Here is a 19641-nt window from a genome sequence, read left to right as displayed (position 1 = left end):
GGAGTTCGAGACCAGCCTGGCCAGCATGGCAAAACCCTGTCTCTACTAAAAATACAAAAAGTAGCCGGGCATGGTAGCACACGCCTGTAATCCCAGCTACTTGGGAGGCTGAGGCAAGAGAATTGCTTGAACCTGGGAGGTGAAGGTTGCAGTGAGCTGAGATTGCCCCATTGCACTCCAGCTTGGGCGACAGAGCAAGACTCCACCTCAAAAAACAAAACAAAACAAAAATAAATAAATAAATAAATGTAATACATCTGGGCTAGAGGTGGCGAACATTTAGGATAGATTCTTTATCTCTTGACCTTGATGATAGGGACATGTCAGGGTCTGCTTTGTTCATCCAGCTTAAAACTGTCACCAGAAGCCCTGGATTAAAATGCAGCCTCTGATTCACACACAGTCAGGAAACATGCCTTGTGCTCAGTACAGAAACATGTCCGTCAACCTGGGAAAGGAATCACCACCACGAAATATGCTTTTGGCTTGCCAAAGCTTAGCAGCTGCGAGAGCCAAAAACCCAGCTGCCTGGACTGTCTGGGGAAGTTGGCGGGTGGGGGGCGGGGGGAGGTTGCTGTCTGAATCACCTGATTTCTGCCTCCAACTCTAGTTTAATTCCAAGCCGAAACCTATCTTGAAATGTCTCAAGGGCCAACTGCTCCTAAAAATTGTGGGTTTTAGCTAACCTTTCAGCTCTGTGCCTGCTGGCAAGGTGAAGCAGATGGCGTTTGTTGATTATTTATTTGGAAGGGACTACTTTGGAATCAGGAAATTCCAGCGAGACAGAGTGCATCGCCTTGGCCAGAGCTGCCCTGACAATCATGAGCAGACACCCAGAGAGAGTCAAGTTCAAAGAAATTGCAGCTAAGCCCCAGGAACTTGGGGCATTTTCAGTCTTTCTCCTGTCCTGGCCTCCATGTTCACCACGCACTTAGGAAGAACTACTTCGTTCAGTTCAACATTCTGTGGTCTTGAAGGGTTTGAATACAACGGCCCACATTCAAGGTCCTGCTTTGTCAAAAGGGCTTCAAGAAGCTAACAGGCCTCTGACTTGTGTTTCATCCTGAAGCCCTCATTATACAAACAGATCAAAACAGAAATCCCCCCTGCCTTAATGCCCAGCACATAAAGTCCTCTTTAATTAACATACACCATTTTTCAGTGAAACAGCCTCAAGGTGTTAAAAGTGCATAAAGGTCTGAAAGCTGATGCCCAAGATAAACAGTGTGCCGAAATATATTTAGCAGAAAATTTTGAAAGCCACAGGAAAAATAAGTTTTCTTCCTGGGATGTTAACGAAGGTTTAGGTTCAGGAAACCTTCAGGAAGTAGTGAGCTGAGAAGGAATACTGCTCACCGTTTTTACCCCCAATGTAAATAAATCACTAAACCTCTTTGGTTTCCATAGGCCTGGGCTGGAGTGGAATATTTCATTTTTTCCCCATTAAACAGGCCACCCGGAGTGTTGGCATTACAGGCCTGAAAATATACCAAATCTGAATGTGCTATTTTGTTTCTGTACATTAAATCAAACTGTGTTTCAAACGGCAGTTTGTGCTAAATGGGGGGCCGATGATCCAGACTGTGCACCCTCACACACCTGAAATTGGCGCAGCGTAAATGATAGATGTTTCACCTTGGATCTCCCCGTGTCTTGTCTCCTACAGGCACGCACCCTCTGTCGTTGTTGCCCAAGGTGATGTCATGTTCATTCTAAAGGCCGCGGTTCCAAGGGGACTACACCACAAGAAGATGCCTTCAGAAAGACCCAGATTTCCTGCGGTCTCAGGTAGGCGGCAGGGAGCAAGAGAACAAGGAAAGGACCCGGCGCCACTCTCCTCAAGATGGATGCTGCATGATGTAAGTGGCTGGCTAAAATATCTGGCATCCTTGCAGTTTTAAGTTGCCAGCTAAATATTATTAAAAAGATAAAATACACGCAAACTGTGCAGAATGCAGGGCTGCTGTGTTTACATCCGGGTTTTGATGACTCAAATACTTACACTAGGGCTTGCTGAAAAGCTCTATTAAAAACACCGCTTTGTGAAAGCCCCCAGGGAGCAGGAAGAAAGCTGGGGGTGTGAAAGAGGAGAGCGGGAGGATGGTGACCCACCCAAGGACGGCCCTGAGACCTGTGCTCCGGGCTGGCACTTAAGGCCAAGGAAGTGCTTAGAGGTTAACCTCCTCTCAGCCTCGGAACCAGAGCGGGGAGGGTTAACCTTTTTCCAGAACATTTATTTCACCATCTCACTGACTAGAGGGAGGAGGGGCGGGAGGGAGAGAGCGAGAGCCTGCCGCGCAGAGAGGCTGCGGATCACAAGGCCATTCTGATAGCCTCCTGTCCCCATGGCAACTGCAACGGCATTTATCAGTTCCTTCTGCGCACAGGCACAGCAAATCTGCATTGCACATGGCAGGCTTCCAGCATTTCAAATGAAAGAGCACTTTGAACGGCTGCCAAGTTTGGAAGGAGCAGAACTGTCAGGGCTGCTTAAAGCTGGCAGTTTATACTGGGGAGGTTTTCGCTTCCCAGAATCCTCCGGGCCTGGCGAGCCGCCAAGTACTTAGCGGAAGCTAAAAAGTAACTCGCTCCCCTCCCTCCCCTCCCCTCCCCCTGCTCACGCTCCCCCTCCACACTATTCACCGCAGTGCTCTCAAAATTTTCCACATGTCCTGTGTCACCAGTGCAGACTGTACAATGAAAACCAGAACGCCGGCTGCCCACGACCAGGCTTTTATTAATAAATAACGCAGGGAGGGGGAGGAGGGGTTGGGATCAGACACTGACAGCTGGGGCACCGGGTCTCCGCGTACCTGCCAAAACCCCATAACCACTGGGTGTGAACGCGTGTGGTGTGTGTGCCTTTCAGCCTTAAAAATACATTAATAAAAATAAAAATAAAAATAAAGGGAGCCTCAGAGCTGTAGACACTTGAGTACCGGGGGAGGAGGGGTGGGTTTCGGTTGGATGGTTTGGCGCTTTATTTAGGGTAGGAATGGAGGTCTTGCAGGCAGCGTTGTTCAGATTCAGCCTTTCTAAGATCTGTAGGGAAGAGGGTTGTTATTGAGAGCTGAGCCTGTTTCTGGAGCTTTCCTTGAATCTCTCAGATGTCATGGTGAAAGCTCTGAGGCCACCGATGGGGAGTGAGTTCGGAGATGGTTTTCAATGCAAAGTTTACCAGATAACTTCTGACCGTCACGCACAGCCCAGAGCACAAGGGCTTCTGCGGGCAGAAAGTGGAAATTGGCACAGTATTCACTGTACTTTTTTTTTTTTTTTTTTTAATGAAAATCTACACTGAGATCAAGGGCTTGGGCTTTATTTTCCAGCACAAATAGAATGAAAATTGTCTGCCGCTTAGGCGGTTGGATAGAGTTCAGGAAAACTATGTCTGGCATTAATTCCAAAGTGGAGGTTTTGGTTCAAGCGAGGCCCATTAATTTCAGTAAACTGTTTTCACTAGTCCAGACCCTGCTGTGCAAGGACTATTTATTACCTTTTGCTAACCTGATGTCTGCAGAGTTGTAAAGCAAAGGGGGAAAAATCCAGGGTGAAGATATCTATATTTTGCATCAAATGGGTTTTGCACTTCCCTTTGGGGGCCGTGTTTTATGGGGAGTTTTCTATCCCTGGCTTTTCTTTATCAGTGCCAATTTAAAAAAAAAAAAAAAAAAAAACTCCATCTTGCAATGAATTAGGAAAAAAAAAAAAATCCTGATGGAGAGGAGTCTGGTAAGAGCAAATACCCATCTCCCGCCTCCTTCAGAAGGGCACCTCCCAGCCACAGGGATGTTTCGTGTCCCTGTCTTCAGCTCCCAGGCTGCAGGTCCACTGCAAAGCCCTGACATGATTCACCCTGACGATCGGGTCTAAAATACACCAAGACAGTCAATTTTGGCATTTGTTCTCCCTTAGGAATTTTACTAGCTGCCTTAGAAAAGCACATAAATTACTTCCCCCTCCCTCTCTTTTTTCCGTGCCTCCTCTCTTCATCCCTGCCCCCTACAAGTCCATCTTGATGTCATTTCAAAGAGAAGGATGAAAAGGGGGGATTTGTCAGGCAGTCCGGTTTGAGTGTGTCTTGCCAAGCCCCAACGCGCGCGCGTGCACGCGCGCGCGCACAGACACACACCAGCTGAGAATGTTAATCAGAATTAAAAGCCAGTGAGTACTATTAAAGCATCAAACATGAAGACCTAGAGAAGGAGGAAGGTAATTGGGGGTGGGGGTAGAGGGAGTGGGAATGAAGTAGAATTCCGTCCTCTGCACTGACTTACTAAAATAAAGGCGGGGAGAGGTAGCGGTAACCCCGATTTGGTCACCTTGTCAAATTTATTGGTCTTTCCTTTTAACTACCCCCCCAACCCCACATCTCCCCACCTCCCTACCCCCCACGCCTCACCCCGCCCCAACACAGTCAAGTTTTGTGCCATTCCCAAGTGTGATTAATCTCTGGCAGAGGCCAGAAACAGGAGTAGGTTTCTTGGCTGCCCGTTCTGATAAACAATCTGTTCTTGGGAAGAGTAGGTGAAGGGGACTGGAGGGGGAAGTGGGGGCGGTAATCTGCGGGCATGATGTGGGGTGGGGGTAGGAGAAGGAAGAAAGGAGAGGGCAGCCTCCAGGCCGGCCCCAGCTAACCCTAGTAGAGGCCCGCCTTCCCGGAAAATGCAAGTGCCCCTCCTTGGGGTGCGTGGTCTGGGGGTGGGTCAGGTTTCCTGCCCTTAAAAATGTGAGCAGACAGTAGATCCTTTCTTGCTTGTCACTTCACAACGTCCAGCGAACGTCGGAGGGACACCAAAGGCCCAGGGAGAGGGAAGGAAGGGGAGGGGAGGAGAGAGAAGCCCGCGCATCTCTAGGTTTCGAACCCATTTCAAACGCTCTGGGCGTTGCAAACCAGGTGTGCTTGTGCACACAGATTGCTTGTCCCAAAAGGAAACCGAGGCAGCCACGGGGGAGGCTGGGTAGGGATGGTGGTGGTAAGAAGTATTTTAAAGCGGAACAAGGAAAGCCAGAAGATGTTTAAAACAAAAGGAGAGACTATTCTGCAGAGTCGGAGGTCGCTGGGATGGAAACTGTAGGCAAGAAAGCTGGCTGTGGATTTTGCAGTGGGTTTATTGTGTGGGCAACCAGGCAGAAAGCGGGAATATGAAAAAGTGGGGAGGGGGAGAGTTGGCACGAAAGGAAAATCAGTGCCTAGAAGGCTGTGCACGCTGAAAATGTCACCAAGGAGAGGGCAGCAGCACTGAATAAAAGATGAATAATCGGCTACCTTTTGGAAAAAGCAATGTAAAAATATTAATAAAGACGAGAAGCCCGCTTCTTCTTAGCCTGAAAAGCAAATCCATTTCTCACCTCCTGCCTCTCCTCCCCATCCCAACACACACAAAACACACACATACACACAGCTCTTTTTTTTTTTTTTTTTTTTTTTTTGAGACGGAGTCTTGCTCTGTCGCCCAGGCTGGGATGCAGTGGCCGGATCTCAGCTCACTGCAAGCTCCACCTCCCGGGTTTACGCCATTCTCCTGCCTCAGCCTCCTGAGTAGCTGGGACTACAGGCACCCGCCACCTCGCCCGGCTAGTTTTTTGTATTTTTTAGTAGAGATGGGGTTTCACCGTGTTAGCCAGGATGGTCTCCATCTCCTGACCTCGTGATCCACCCGTCTCGGCCTCCCAAAGTGCTGGGATTACAGGCTTGAGCCACCGCGCCCGGCCAATACACACAGCTCTTGTCTGCCCTGCATCCAAGAAGCCTCTGCTAGGCTCGCTTTCCTTTGGATTTAATTACTTGAAAATGCTGAACAAAAACCTGTAATTACACCCTTAGTCCCTGCCACTCAGGCCCAGTACACTTCCTGCCTAGTTTTGTGTTTTAAAGAAGAGGTCATTGCCTCTTTTCTTTCCAAATTGGCCAAAAAAAAAAAAAAAAAAGTTAAAGCCCCAAATAAATCCAACTGCTCCCAGCTTCACTGCCACCACCAGGGATGTGGGGAGGGGATATCCTTGTCTCTCTAGGAGAGATGAGAAAAAAACAGCCTAACCTTACTATTGTCTTCCTCCAGCTCTTAGGCCTAGAGCCTGTCATTGCTTGTTTGTCAGCCCAGAAGGACTCGGACATGCTAGATTGGTCCCCCAGGAAGAGGCCCTCCAAGGGCAAGATGAAGAGAGTGGACAGGGCTTAGCGGCAGGCCTGGCTTTCCACCTATTTTACCTCGAAGGGCTTAGCGCTGGAAAAAAGATTTGTCACAGTGTCTCGCCTTTCTACAGCCCTAGGCATTAACATACAGAATTTCATAGCAAACCCCCGAAGTAGGGGAACAGGTTTTAATATCAACCTTTGACAGGTGAAGAAATGGAGTCCCAGAGAGAATAAATAGATTGCTCTAAGTCAGTCATGTGGCTGGTGGGAGTGTTGAACAAGCTCTGCCTCTTATGACTTTTGGGCTATTGCATCAGGAAAGTAGGACACCTAGGAGGAAATGGAAGCTTCTAGATTCTGGGCTAGAGCCAGTCTGGCTCGGTTCATCTGGCACTGAGATAGAAAGTGCTCCCTAAATAAATAGTTGAGTAACTGAATGAATGGTAAATGGAAGGGCACTGGTTAAGGAGTTGGGGAACAGAAACCCACCAGGCCGTCTGGTAGCCAAGTTTCAGCTTCAAAACAAAATGTAAGTACTGAGAATAGTTTCACACCAGGGACCTATCAAGCTTACTCTTCTGTGTATGGCCAGAGAGGGAGTTCAGGTTAAAATATGGTGGTCCTCTAGATGTGTTGGAGGGGTCCCTTTGTTTCCTGGCTTTCTTGCTCCAATGATGCCTAGGCCAGGTTTGATGTCAGGGCTATACACCTACCCTTGGCTAGAAGTGCTTTTTTTTTCTCTCTAAGAGATGAAGGCTGGGTGCAGTGGCTCACGCCTGTAATCCCAGCACTTTGGGAGGCTGAGGTGGGCAGATCACCTGAGGTCTGGAGTTCGAGACTAGTCTGGCCAACATGGTGAAACCCCATGAAACAATATATGCAAAAATCAGCTGGGCATGCTGGCAGGCGTCTGTAATCCCAGCTACTTGGGAGGCTGAGACAGGAGAATCGCTTGAACCCAGGAGGTGGAGGTTGCAGTGAGCTGAGATCACGCCACTGCACCCCAGCCTGGGCAATAGAGTGAGACTCTGTCTCAAAAAAAAAAAAAAAAAAAAAAGGGTCTTGCTCTGTCACCCAGGGTGGAATGGTGGAATGCAGTGGTGTAATCATAGTTCACTGCAGTCTCGAACTACTCCTGGGCTCAAGTGATCCTCTCACCTCAGCCTCCCAAGTAGCTGGGACTATAGGTGTGCACAACTGCACTGCACCTGGTGGCCAGAAGTGCTTTGAGGACTGTAGCCTGCCACAGTCAAGTGGCCCCCAGCCTAAGAACAGGACAGTACATATTGGGGGAGTGTCTACACAGCTGGTGTGACCCGTATAAGGTGGCGCACATTACTTGTGTGATATGACTTTTGGGTATGAGAAGAGGCTCCTTCCACTATAAAATGCACTCTCTTCATTTTCCTCCTTCCTCTTTATTTTTCAACCTGGGGTCTTTCTCAGGAGTGCACGTTTAAAATGCTGCTGTCCTCAGTAAATTCCTAAATGCTTCAGTGAGTTCTAGAACTTCAGATTTTCCTCCATCACCTCTGCCAAGGACCAGGATATAGAAAAGGCAGGAAGAGACCCGGTGTCGTGGTAATCTCTGTACTTTGGGAGGCTGAGGTGGGAGAACTGCCTGAGCCCTGAAGAGACAAGCCTGGGCAACATAGTGAGATCCCTGTGTCTACAAAAAATAAAAAGCTTAGCTGGGTATGGGGTGGCGCATGCCTGTAGTCCCAGCTACTCTGGAGGCTGAGGTGGGAGGATCACTTGAGCTTCGAAGGTGAAAGCTGCAGTAAGCTGAGATCGTACCAGTGCACTCCAGCATGGGTGAAGCGTGGTTGCTCATGCCTGTAATGCCAGCACTTTGGGAGGCCCAAGCAGGTGAATTGCTTGAGTCCAGGAGTTTGAGACCAGCCTGGGCAACATGGCAAAACCCCATCTTTTTTTTTATATACTAAAAATTAAAAAATAAAAAATTAGCTGGGCGTGGTGGCACACACCTGTAGTCAGTCCCATCTACTCAGGAGGCTGAGGTGGGAGAATCATCTGAGCCAGGGAGTTTGAGGCTGTAGTGGGCCGAGATGGCACCACTGCACTCCAGCCTGGGCAACCAAAGTGAGACTCTCTCAAAGAAAAAAAAAAAAAAAGAAAGAAAAAGAAAAAAAAAAAAAGGCAGGAAGAAAGAGAATGGTTTTACAGGATGCCGGGAAAGCATAACTACTCAATTTTGCTTCAAAGCTGGATGGTGATTTTAACTCCATAATAACCTGTGCTAATTTATGTATAACCTTGCATCTACTGGGACGTGAACCTGTAAACTCCTATGGGGAGAGAGGTTTTAATTTCTTGCAGTTTCTCAGGAGCATCTGAGACCCTCAAAAGGCTATAGCAACAGGCGGGGTGAAAGAAGAAATGCCAGTTTTACAGCCAGAGAACCTCGTTTCCAGTAATTCTGGACTTGGCTTTACTCACCTATACAGGAGGTTGATGAAAGTAACACCTACTTCACAGGGTTGGTGTAGGGATTGGTGAAATAATGTCTGGGAATGCACTTCGGAGCCCTAGACAAATGTTGGTCATTATATTGTTAATAATGTCTTACATTTTATTAAGCGCATTATATTGTCTTCCACACAGATCAACGAGGCAGGCAAAGGAGGCAGTGTAATTTTTTGCCATTTTACGGATGAAGAAACCGAAATTCAAGTGATTTGCTCAAGTTCACACAGCTGTTTAGGGTCAGCCAAGTCCAAGTTAAACAACACAATGTAAATATGTACCCAAATGCTAAGCGCCCTCCCTTCCTCCCTCTCTCCTGAGTTTCGGGTTGAAATACCCAGCTCACGCAAGCCAAAATATTTAAGGGTCCTGGCCCATCCATCCCAACCAGGCACGGCAGTGACAGCTGCCCCGTGTACCAGACCTGACTGAGGGATGGCGAGGCTGCAGGGAGGGGCTTCCCGCTCTGAGGCCCCGCCTTCTGGTGGCCCCAGCAGGAAAGCGCCGGCGGCAACGGGTCTCCGTAGCCGGCGATGGAAATCCCCAGGTCGGTGCGGGCCAGTGGGAACTGGCTGGCACTCCTACCCCCTGCTGAGGCCCAGGCGCGCGCCCGGCGGGGTGGAGGGTCCCGGGGTTTGCGCACCTGTGGCCTGGTCGGCCGCCCCGCCAGCTTTCTGCCTACTCTTGCCGTCCAAGGCTTCCTTCCTCTCCAACTCCCCTTTTTGGGGTGTGGGTATTTGTTTTAACCCAACCAGGTCAGTGAATAGCACCCTTGTCTGGCTCTTCCCTCTTTTTTTCCTCTAGGCCTGGTCCCTGGGCGGCTCATTCCAGGGTTCCTTTATTTTTGGACCTAAAAAAACCACACCAGCTTTTGCTGAGGACAGCGCTGGGCTCTCCCATCCTGGCACACGGGCAAAGAGAGGAAGCGGGGAGGAGGCAGGAACCAGACGCGACTCCCCGCGCCTTTCTTCCCCTCCCTGTTCCCCGCCCCTCCAGGAAGAAATCAGTCAGAGATCCATCCCTCGCTGTGGCCACTGTGCCTGCACCAACCACTACGCCCGCCCTCCTTTTCCTTCCACCCGATTTTGCACTGAGAGCCCGACTGCCCGCGCGCCCCAGGCTGGGCAGGTCCTGGCAGGCGGTGCAGGCTCCCCTCCTCCCGGGGCTGCTCAGCGAATCACGTTGTTCCTGGGATTTCATGCTCGAGTGGCTCTTGCGTAACCCTACGCCCTGGCCTAAGTTAATACTTTTTTTCCCCAAATATCGGGATTACTCCTTTAGGGAAAGGCAAATACTTCCGCCACGGAATGGGCCTGGGAGTAAAAGCGTATATCATCTTGCTATCTCCCTTCCCCCACCCTCCACAGCCCCTTTGCGCGTCTCTACAGGCCCAGGGCTCAAACTGCGCCTCTGGGGTTCCTGACGCGCGGCGATCAGGGGCCGTGGAAAGGCCAGAGGAGGGCCCAACCCAGACGTTTGTTTTCATCTTCTCCGAGGCGGATCTCGCAGGCCAGAGAAGTGGGTCCCGCTTACCGCGGGGCTGTTACCAAAAAAGGCCTTTCTCTCGCTGGAGCGCTTGGCGGCGCGCGTTGCAGCGGGGTGACGCGAGGTTCAGCCCGGGCCTCCTCGAAGGTTGAGCCAGCTGACTGCAGGGATGCCAGGCCAAGAGTACCCCCCGCCCCCCCCACACACTCATCCGCCCTGTCTCTGCCACAAAACGGCGGGGGCAGAAGACTGCAGGGAGCTTCGAAGTGCGCGCCTAGCGACCTTCTCACCACTAGTAACCTTGGGCTGTGGTGCTCCGGAAGGGCCAGGTGGAAAGCTGACCTTTTGCTCCAGTTTACAGCAGGGTTCTCTGAGGATGCCAGCCCAGATGGCAAGCTGGGTGGGGAAAGCGACATAGGAAGGAACTTTGGGAAGACGATATCGCCGTTTGGCGCCCGGCTCTGCTAGTCTCTGCTTGTCTCCCAGACCCCATGGACAGAGTTCTGTGAGTCTCTGCACCTGGCAGTTTACGTTGAGGCTCCTCCACCTCCACCAACCCCCTCCCAAATCCTTTCCAGTTCCTTTCCACTGTTGTCATAGTTTTGTTGCACGGGACTCTTCTTCGGGGAGAAAACCCACCTCCAGAACATTGGAGTTCTTGCCTCTCACCGTCTCTCACACATCCTCAAACGGCCATCTCAGACAGGCAACATGAGATACCACAAATGATGGTGATTTTTTTTGGGGGGGGGGTTTGGAGAGAGCTGTGTTTTATAAATTAAAGGATCATGAGACTGTAATGGAAGTCTGTTTAAATACACGTTGATTTCTAACTCAGTGTGTCTGAAGGCACCCCGGCATGTATGTGTGTATATATATCTCCTTTAGTAACAGTGAAGACAGAGACAGACAGGGAGATGGAGACATATGTGTGTGCATACCAAACATAACACCATGACATAGAATCCAACTTGCTTTCTCTAGCAGCCTGGCTGGAGGGTTGTGGCTAAGTTGCTATTTTCCCAATATTTTTGGTTTAATAAAGGGAAGGGCTGAATAAATATTAATGTAAAGAAATGGGTCACCCAGCCGAGCCAAAGCTAAGGAGCCCCAGGCTGGCGGGGATGTCAAACCATTTCCCACCCCTATGTTTTGACTCACTCCAGGGTAGCTGTGGTGTGGGGAGGGCTGAAGTCTGGGAGAGTGAGGCAATGCTCCCCAAGCAGTTCTTTGCAGAGGAATCACTGCAAAGTGCCAGCAGGCCAGAGAAAGTTTATTATTGCTCTGGAGTGCACAGTGAGCTCACTGTTTTGCAAAAACAGAAATCTGGCTGCTTTGAGATGAAAGAGGGGCTCCCTAGGGCTCCTCCTCCTCCTTTTCTGTCCTTAAAAACTCGCCTTTCCTTTGCACTTGGGGGCCCCAGAATGAGTGGGAGATTGGGGCTCTGGGAAGTGTTGGATAGGGGAATAGGCTCTGGAAGTCAACTGTCAAAAAAAGAGTAAGTATCTCTTGTTGCTTCCACTGAACTTTATTGCAATTAGTAGTAATGAGAGTGATAAGCATAGTAATCCTTACATTTTATGCAATTTACAAAGTACTGTCACATGTTAACCAGCAATAGTACCAACACTAGTATCAATACTGATAATAACTAACACTGTGAGTCCGACACTGCTCTCCATTCTGTATGGTGTACTTAGTTTACAGTCTGGTAGTGGCAGATCGACAGCTTCTGTATATAGAACTCAGTGGTACAAATGCGCTTGGAAGGGGAGGCTGGGGGTTGGATATGAAGGTGTATTGGCATAGTACTTACGGAAGATTGTATATAACACCAGATCAACTGGGGCTGATGGGAATTTTGAGCACCCCAAACCATCTCTGTGAGCCTGAGCTTGTCAAATCAGATTTACTGGATTCAAATCCCAGCTCCATCACTAATGGCTGTGGGCAAGTTATATAGCTTCTTTACTTTCCTGGTTTGTAAAATGGAGGTAAAAGAATCTACCCTTTAGATAATGTTAAGGGTTTAATACTATAATAGGCCGGGCATGGTGGGTCATGCCTGTAATCCCAGCACTTTGGGAGGCTGAGGCAGGAGGATCACCTGAGGTCAGGAGTTCGAGACCAGCCTGGCCAACATGGTGAAACCCCGTGTCTACTAAAAATACAAAAAATGAGCTGGGTGTGGTGGCGGGTGCCTGTTACCCCCAGCTACTCAGGAGACTGAGGCAGGAGAATCGCTTGAACCTGGGAGGTGAAGGTGGCAGTGAGCTGAGATCACATCACTGTACTCCAGCCTGGGTGACAGAGTGAGACTCTGTCTCAAAACAATAACAAAATACTATAGATAATATCCCCTTAATAATGTAGATAATATTAAGGATAATGCAAGTAAGCCACCTAGTTTACTAAGTGTCCCATGGCAAGTCTAAGTAAGCGTTATCTCCTATTATGACGAGAAACAAATTGAGGCTGGGTGAGGTGGTTCATGCCTGTAATCTCAACACTTTGGGAGGCCACGGTGGGTACATTACTTGGACCCAGGAGTTCGAGACCAGCCTGGGCAACATGGCAAAACCCCATCCCTTTCCAAAAATACAAAAAAATTAGCCAGGTGTAATGGCACATGCCTGCAGTCCCAGCTACTAGGGAGGCTGAGGTGGAAGGATTGCTTGACCCTGGGAGGTGAGGCTGTGGTGAGCTGCGAGTGTACCACTGCACTCCAGCCTGGGCAACAGAGCAAGATCCTATCTCAGAAAAACAAAAAACCCAAGTTGAAATTTCAAACAACCCTAATAAGATGGGAGCTACCATTCCGTCTAACCCTAATAAGATGGGAGCTACCATTCCATTTTACAGACGGAAAAGAGATTTTGTGAGTAACCAGCTTAAGGGTGCAAAGCCAGTAAGTGATGGAGAGGAAATTTCTATCTGCTGGCCAGACTCCAGAACCCGAAATCCCATTATATTGCTTTCCCTTCTCCAGCCTTCCCTGGGATTATCTCAGTTTTCATGAAATAAAAAAAAAGCAAACCCAATAATTAGAATAATCAATAGAAATGCCCCAACTAGAGCTACGACCAACAAATCCGTTGTGTCATAAGCAATACTGATGAGCAGTGATCTTATAAGGCAAAAGAAATCACCGCCTTGGCCGGGCGTGGTGCTCATGCCTGTAATCCCAGCACTTTGGGAGGCCGAGGCAGGAGGATCACCTGAGGTCAGGAGTTCAAGACCACCCTGGCCAACATGGTGAAACCCTGTCTCTACAAAAATACAAAAAATTAGCCGGGCCTGATGGCAGGTGCCTTAGGCCAGCTACTCGGGAGGCTGAGGCGGGAGAATCGCTAGAACCTGGGAGGCAGAGGTTACAGTGAGCGGAGATCGCGCCATTTTGCACTCTAGCCTGGGCGACAGAGCGAGACTCCGTCTCAAAAAAAAAAAAAAAAAAAGAAAAAAGAAATCACGGCCTTGTTCTGCCTTCTGGGGCAGCATGGAGTGAGATCACAGCGCCTCAGAAATAACTTTGAAAACTGCGACTGTGCTTTACAAAAAGATACCAGTATTATTAAATGCTGCCCCTACCTTTTAAAAATCAAACTCTAGAAAAACCACTCACCTGTTTGGCCTCTCCGGCCCCTACCCCTCCCTGCCCTCAACTGCAGCTGTGCGCAGCCAGTTGACGGTTTTCCTTAAAGGCCTCGGGGTGCTCGTATCTTCTTCAGACGTTCAGCCAAAATTTTTAGAGTGCGGCTAGGGGGAAGGGTAGCGCACTCTGAATTCATTTAGCTCCATCGTTGAAGCCCAGGTTCCTAGATCAGGGCACAAAAATAAATAGAAAACACAGTTTCTGGAAGATTGTAAAACAGTTAATTTTGCAGGTGCTTCGGCATCAGTGGTGGCGATGAATGTAACATCCCCGTCGGAGGGGGGGGATAAGGTTCAATCACAGATGAAATGGTTAATACCTTATACGAAATTCACGGCGAAAAATCCTGAAACAGGACATTTAAATTCACTGCCGAGGCTTGGGGGTGGGGTGGGGAGCAGGGATCGGAAACGACGCTAGTGGTTCTTAAATGCGTTTTTACTTGGGAATGCCGGGCAGGGAAAGGAAAGGTCATCGTCTGTTTAATTTCCACCCCCAGCTCTGGACTTCCAGCATTAGCTCGCCGGGCCTCAGCTGTTGTACACACACGGCGAGGGGGGAGGGGAGGGCGGAGGCGCGGAGGAGGGGCCGGCTGGGAGGAATCTGGGCAACCTGCCGCGCATGCGCCTTTCCGGAGCAACAAGTGGGCTCCACAGAGGAAGTGTAAAGGGAAGGGGGGGAGAACTGGTGCAGAGCATGGCGGTGACGTCAGCGCTCCGCCCGGGCGGCATCCCGCGCGGCCAAGCCGGGGACAGCGCGAGCCGCAGCCGGAGCAGGAGCGCCGAGACGCGCCTCCGGAACGTAGAGTAACAATCACAACCCCACATTCCGGGCGAGCGCGAGCACGAGCGGGAAGGGATGCGACCCGGGCGGAGGCGCCGCGCGAGCGCCCTGCAACCAACGTGAGCGCCGCCAGCCGCGGCGGCCCGGGCGCCGGCCAGGCCTGGGGGCGGCGGGAGCCTGCGTGCGTGCCCTCCTCTCCTCTGCTCTCGTGCGTCCTGGAAGCAGTGGCCGCGGCGGCTCCCTCCGGGGTGCAAACCCAGCCGCCGCCAGCAGAACGGCCGACGCTGCGAAGGGGAGACGGTCCTTTCTCGGCTGCCACCCCCTCCCCCGGTCCTCCGGGGAAGCAGCGGCTTCAGCAAGATTGGACCCGGGCACCGGGTGGCACTGAACCCTCTAGCCCTCGCCCCAGGGGGCCCGTCGGGGAGAGGACGCAGCTTGTAGGGGGGCCCCCGGGGAGAGGAAGAGACAGCCCCTTTCGAGCTTCCACGAACCATCCACTCCGGGGAGGGGGCCAAGAGGCAACGGCGGCCAGCACCGGGCACCCTCGCCCCCTCCCCTCGGGCCGGGAGCTTCCAACCCAAGTCTGCAGCACCAGGAAGAAGGCGCCTGAGCTCCCCTCGCGACGAGACAACCGCAGTAGGAAGTGGGGACGAAGAGCGGGCTGAACCCGTCCGCTGCCCGGGCGGTGGAGCCCCCACGGCGAGGCGCTGCGCCGGCGGTGGAGACTCGCGTTCCCTCCAGCCCCTGGGGCAGAACTTTCTCGCCCCCCCTCCTCCCTCCCCCGCAGTCGGACTCCCTCCCCAGCCGGCCAGTCCTCCCGGAGGAGAAGGCGTCGCGGAGACAGCCCGGGCGGGGGCCTACCTTCCCCAGGGCCGGCATCATGTCGGCGGCGCAGGTGTCCTCGTCCCGGAGACAATCTTGCTACCTGTGCGACCTGCCCCGCATGCCTTGGGCCATGATCTGGGACTTCTCGGAACCCGTATGCCGCGGTTGCGTCAACTACGAGGGCGCCGATCGCATCGAGTTCGTGATCGAGACCGCGCGCCAGCTGAAGCGGGCGCACGGCTGCTTCCAGGACGGCCGCTCCCCTGGGCCGCCGCCGCCCGTCGGGGTCAAGACAGTGGCCCTGTCGGCTAAGGAAGCGGCGGCGGCGGCAGCAGCAGCAGCAGCGGCCGCGGCCGCCGCGCAACAGCAGCAGCAGCAGCAACAGCAGCAGCAGCAGCAACAGCAGCAGCAGCAGCAGCAGCAGCAACAACAGCTCAACCACGTTGATGGTTCCAGCAAGCCTGCGGTGTTGGCGGCCCCGTCTGGCCTGGAGCGCTACGGCCTGAGCGCGGCCGCCGCCGCCGCCGCCGCCGCCGCCGCCGCCGCGGTGGAACAGCGCAGCCGCTTCGAGTACCCGCCACCGCCGGTGAGCCTGGGAAGCAGCAGCCACGCCACGCGGCTGCCCAACGGCCTGGGGGGCCCAAACGGCTTCCCCAAACCAACACCGGAGGAGGGACCCCCAGAGCTGAACCGCCAGAGTCCCAACTCGTCTTCAGCGGCGGCGTCTGTGGCGTCTCGGCGTGGGACGCACGGTGGGCTGGTGACGGGGCTGCCCAACCCGGGGGGTGGCGGAGGTCCCCAGCTTACTGTGCCCCCCAACCTGCTGCCGCAGACGCTGCTTAACGGCCCGGCCAGCGCCGCAGTACTCCCCCCACCCCCGCCCCACGCTCTGGGCAGCCGTGGGCCCCCAACGCCTGCTCCCCCAGGGGCTCCTGGGGGCCCCGCTTGTCTCGGGGGTACCCCGGGTGTATCGGCCACGTCGTCCTCCGCGTCGTCTTCGACCTCTTCGTCGGTGGCAGAGGTGGGCGTGGGTGCTGGTGGCAAGAGGCCCGGCTCGGTGTCTAGCACAGACCAGGAGCGCGAGTTGAAGGAGAAGCAGCGCAACGCCGAGGCCCTGGCCGAGCTGAGCGAGAGCCTGCGCAACCGCGCCGAGGAATGGGCCAACAAGCCCAAGATGGTCCGCGACACGCTGCTCACGCTGGCTGGCTGCACGCCCTATGAGGTTCGCTTCAAGAAGGACCACTCGCTGCTGGGCCGCGTTTTCGCCTTCGACGCGGTCTCCAAGCCCGGTATGGACTACGAATTGAAGCTGTTCATTGAGTACCCCACGGGCTCGGGCAACGTGTACTCCAGTGCGTCTGGTGTGGCCAAGCAGATGTACCAGGACTGCATGAAGGACTTCGGCCGGGGCCTATCCTCGGGTTTCAAGTACCTGGAGTACGAAAAGAAGCACGGCTCCGGGGACTGGCGCTTGCTTGGGGACCTGCTCCCCGAGGCCGTGCGCTTCTTCAAGGAGGGCGTGCCTGGCGCTGACATGCTGCCCCAGCCCTACCTGGACGCCAGCTGTCCCATGCTTCCCACGGCGCTGGTGAGTCTGAGCCGCGCCCCCAGCGCACCCCCGGGGACCGGGACCCTGCCGCCTGCGGCGCCCTCGGGCCGGGGCGCAGCCGCCAGCCTGCGCAAGAGGAAGGCCTCTCCGGAGCCCCCGGACTCAGCCGAGGGCGCGCTGAAGCTGGGCGAGGAGCAGCAGAGGCAACAGTGGATGGCGAACCAGAGCGAGGCGCTGAAGCTCACCATGTCCGCCGGGGGCTTCGCGGCGCCGGGGCACGCGGCAGGGGGTCCGCCTCCGCCGCCCCCACCTCTGGGACCTCATTCTAACCGGACCACCCCACCTGAGTCAGCCCCCCAGAACGGTCCGTCCCCCATGGCCGCCCTCATGTCGGTGGCAGATACTCTGGGCACAGCGCACTCGCCCAAGGATGGCAGTTCCGTGCACTCTACCACTGCGTCCGCGCGGCGTAACAGCAGCAGCCCAGTCTCGCCGGCCTCCGTGCCGGGGCAGCGCCGCTTGGCATCACGTAATGGGGACCTGAATTTACAGGTGGCGCCCCCGCCGCCTAGCGCCCACCCGGGCATGGACCAAGTGCACCCCCAAAACATTCCGGATTCCCCCATGGCCAACAGCGGACCTCTCTGCTGCACCATTTGCCACGAACGTTTGGAGGACACGCATTTCGTTCAGTGCCCGTCCGTCCCCAGCCACAAATTTTGCTTCCCTTGCTCTAGAGAGAGTATCAAGGCCCAGGGGGCCACCGGCGAGGTGTATTGCCCCAGCGGTGAGAAATGCCCCCTAGTCGGGTCGAATGTACCTTGGGCCTTCATGCAAGGCGAAATCGCGACTATCTTAGCTGGGGATGTTAAAGTGAAAAAGGAAAGAGACCCTTGAACCACTGGGCAGCCACCTCCTTTGCCCTAGACCAGCTCCTCTCCAATCCTGAGGGCCCCTCCCCCAACCCACCTCGACCCTCCCTTCCCTCACCCCCAAGGTGTAGAATTGTGAATATAACAAAACTGCAAAAAGTTAGTCTTATGTATAGACATTATTTTCGTCGTATGTTTCTATATTTTGAAACAGGTATGTAACTTCTTCATTTGAAGGATAAGCTGGTTTGTGTTAAGCAGTATAATATCGGTTGGGTCATTTGCATCATATTCGTTAGCATTTATTTGGTGGCAGAATGTTTGCCTAGGTACAGAATTAATAGCCCTTAGCAACGACTGCTGCTGGTGTGTATTTTTGTAAATGTTATGCACTCTGAAAGGAAACACACACACAAAAGAAAAATACTTTTTTTTTTTTTTTTTGCCAAGGCCAGTGTTGCTGCCTAAAAAAAGAAAAAAGAAAAAAAAGATGCTATAAAATGGTGAAAGCTTCCTTCTAAACTGCCCCAAGTGTTGAAGTCTTCACTTTATTTTGTTCCGTTTTGTTTTGTTTTTCTGTTTTGTTTGCAAAATGGTAAGGGGGTGTCGGGGGGGGGATGGGATGTTTTTTGTTGCAAGTTTGTGAGGGGAAAATGTTTTGGTTTGTTTCTACTGACCTGAATGTGTTGGATCTACACGTGTTGTTTTGTTTTTGCTTTATTGATGCACGGATGCTTTTGAACAGTAGAGCGAAATGCTAGACATGGAGAATCTGCTCTGTTTGTCCTTTATACATTTCTGTAGTTAACAGAACACTGTAATGTGCCTTGGAGCTTAGTAACTTGTAATAAATTCAATTGATATTAACTCTGCGCCGAGTCAGCAAGTTTGTCTTTCTAGGGCTAAGGCCACACAAGTCCGACGTAGGGGACACCCTCCCTACCTCCAGTACAGAAGGAAAATCCTAGTGCCTTTGAAAGCCCTGGGAGCTGGCCTGTGGGAAAGGCCTTGTGCTGCCTTGCTGCCCCTCCCCCTCGGTACCAGGCTATTTACATTCACCTCTTGGGGAGGCGACAGTTGCTGACTAAGCGATTTCGGTTTACTCTTCAGCATCTCTGTTTTCCCCCGGATGTGGGCCCAGCTGCAAATGGCATTGTCAGGAATGCTTTCTGGTGCCTCGCCCTGTGGCCGTGAATATAGGCTGACACCCAATGCAGCTGGTGACTTGACAAGTGTGGGGAAAAGTCTAGGAGAAAAGCTAGGATGCTTTGCTGCTTAGATATGACAGACATCCGTCTTTGCATATTTAAAACAAAAGTGCCACAGAGCTGGGAGCAAATGCTTACACTCAGCCTGGAGAGTCCGCAGTAGCTTCAGGCTGGTGCCTTGGGAAAAGCAGTTTTCCCCTCATTCATTACACTTTGTTTTCTTTCCTCTATTTTAAATAATTACTTCTAAAGGCAGAAGACTTAGTTGATCAGAGAGGGTTTCCAAGGATAAGGAAGGAGGAAAAACCCCAAACCTAGTTCCTGAAGCAAAGGTTTACTTCCAACACCAAATAAAAATCCCTTCCTGCTGGTGAAGCAATGCAATTATTCATCTCATCAGCTTTTGGCGGCGTTTGTGAGGTGCAGAGAGGCGGGGAAGCGGACAGAAGACTAATGCCCTTTAGAGCAGAGCCCTGTGGGCTAAGAGCAGCCTGGAGTCCTCCCAGTGGTAGGGGAAGGCAAATAAACCTGATCTGAACCTTGTACTTTCCTGGGAGGCAAATAGAAGAGCAGAAAACAGGAGGGAGGAAGCAAAACAAAACCCGGCAATCCAGTCAAATTGATTCCTGGCCACACCTCAT

The 19641-nt window shown here is 52.4% G+C and overlaps 2 protein-coding genes and 2 long non-coding RNA genes across 8 annotated transcripts in view; 3 read left to right on the top strand and 1 right to left on the bottom strand.

Moving 5' to 3' along the window:
- LOC135972026 (uncharacterized) overlaps positions 1-1865 on the bottom strand; it is a 43427-nt gene extending 41562 nt beyond the window's left edge. The window contains exon 1 of the long non-coding RNA XR_010588575.2: positions 1636-1865. This is a non-coding gene — a long non-coding RNA (uncharacterized lncRNA). The remainder of the gene's footprint in view (positions 1-1635) is intronic.
- Positions 1-19641, top strand: part of LOC107130459 (uncharacterized) — a 174778-nt gene that overhangs the window by 52281 nt on the left and 102856 nt on the right. For 3 of the 5 annotated variants that reach the window (XR_012416030.1, XR_012416031.1, XR_012416029.1), the window contains one exon: positions 1667-3778. This is a non-coding gene — a long non-coding RNA (uncharacterized lncRNA). Of the gene's footprint in view, positions 1-1666; positions 3779-19641 lie in introns of those variants that run through there. The other 2 variants (XR_012416032.1, XR_010588573.2) reach the window with 1 other exon arrangement.
- LOC141406857 (uncharacterized) lies at positions 8913-10911 on the top strand. Its single transcript, XM_073997943.1, has 2 exons — positions 8913-9381; positions 9994-10911. The coding sequence occupies exons 1-2, from the start codon at positions 9062-9064 to the stop codon at positions 10577-10579; spliced, it is 906 nt and encodes a 301-aa protein (XP_073854044.1). The 5' UTR covers positions 8913-9061; the 3' UTR covers positions 10580-10911.
- Positions 14511-18659, top strand: IRF2BPL (interferon regulatory factor 2 binding protein like). The gene has a single exon (XM_045396803.2). The coding sequence runs from the start codon at positions 15427-15429 to the stop codon at positions 17815-17817; it is 2391 nt and encodes a 796-aa protein (XP_045252738.2). The 5' UTR covers positions 14511-15426; the 3' UTR covers positions 17818-18659.

Source organism: Macaca fascicularis, chromosome 7, assembly GCF_037993035.2.
Source record: "Macaca fascicularis isolate 582-1 chromosome 7, T2T-MFA8v1.1".
NCBI classification, from domain to species: domain Eukaryota; kingdom Metazoa; phylum Chordata; class Mammalia; order Primates; family Cercopithecidae; genus Macaca; species Macaca fascicularis.
Note: the sequence above shows the minus strand (reverse complement) of the source record. Positions and strands in the feature narration are given on the sequence as shown.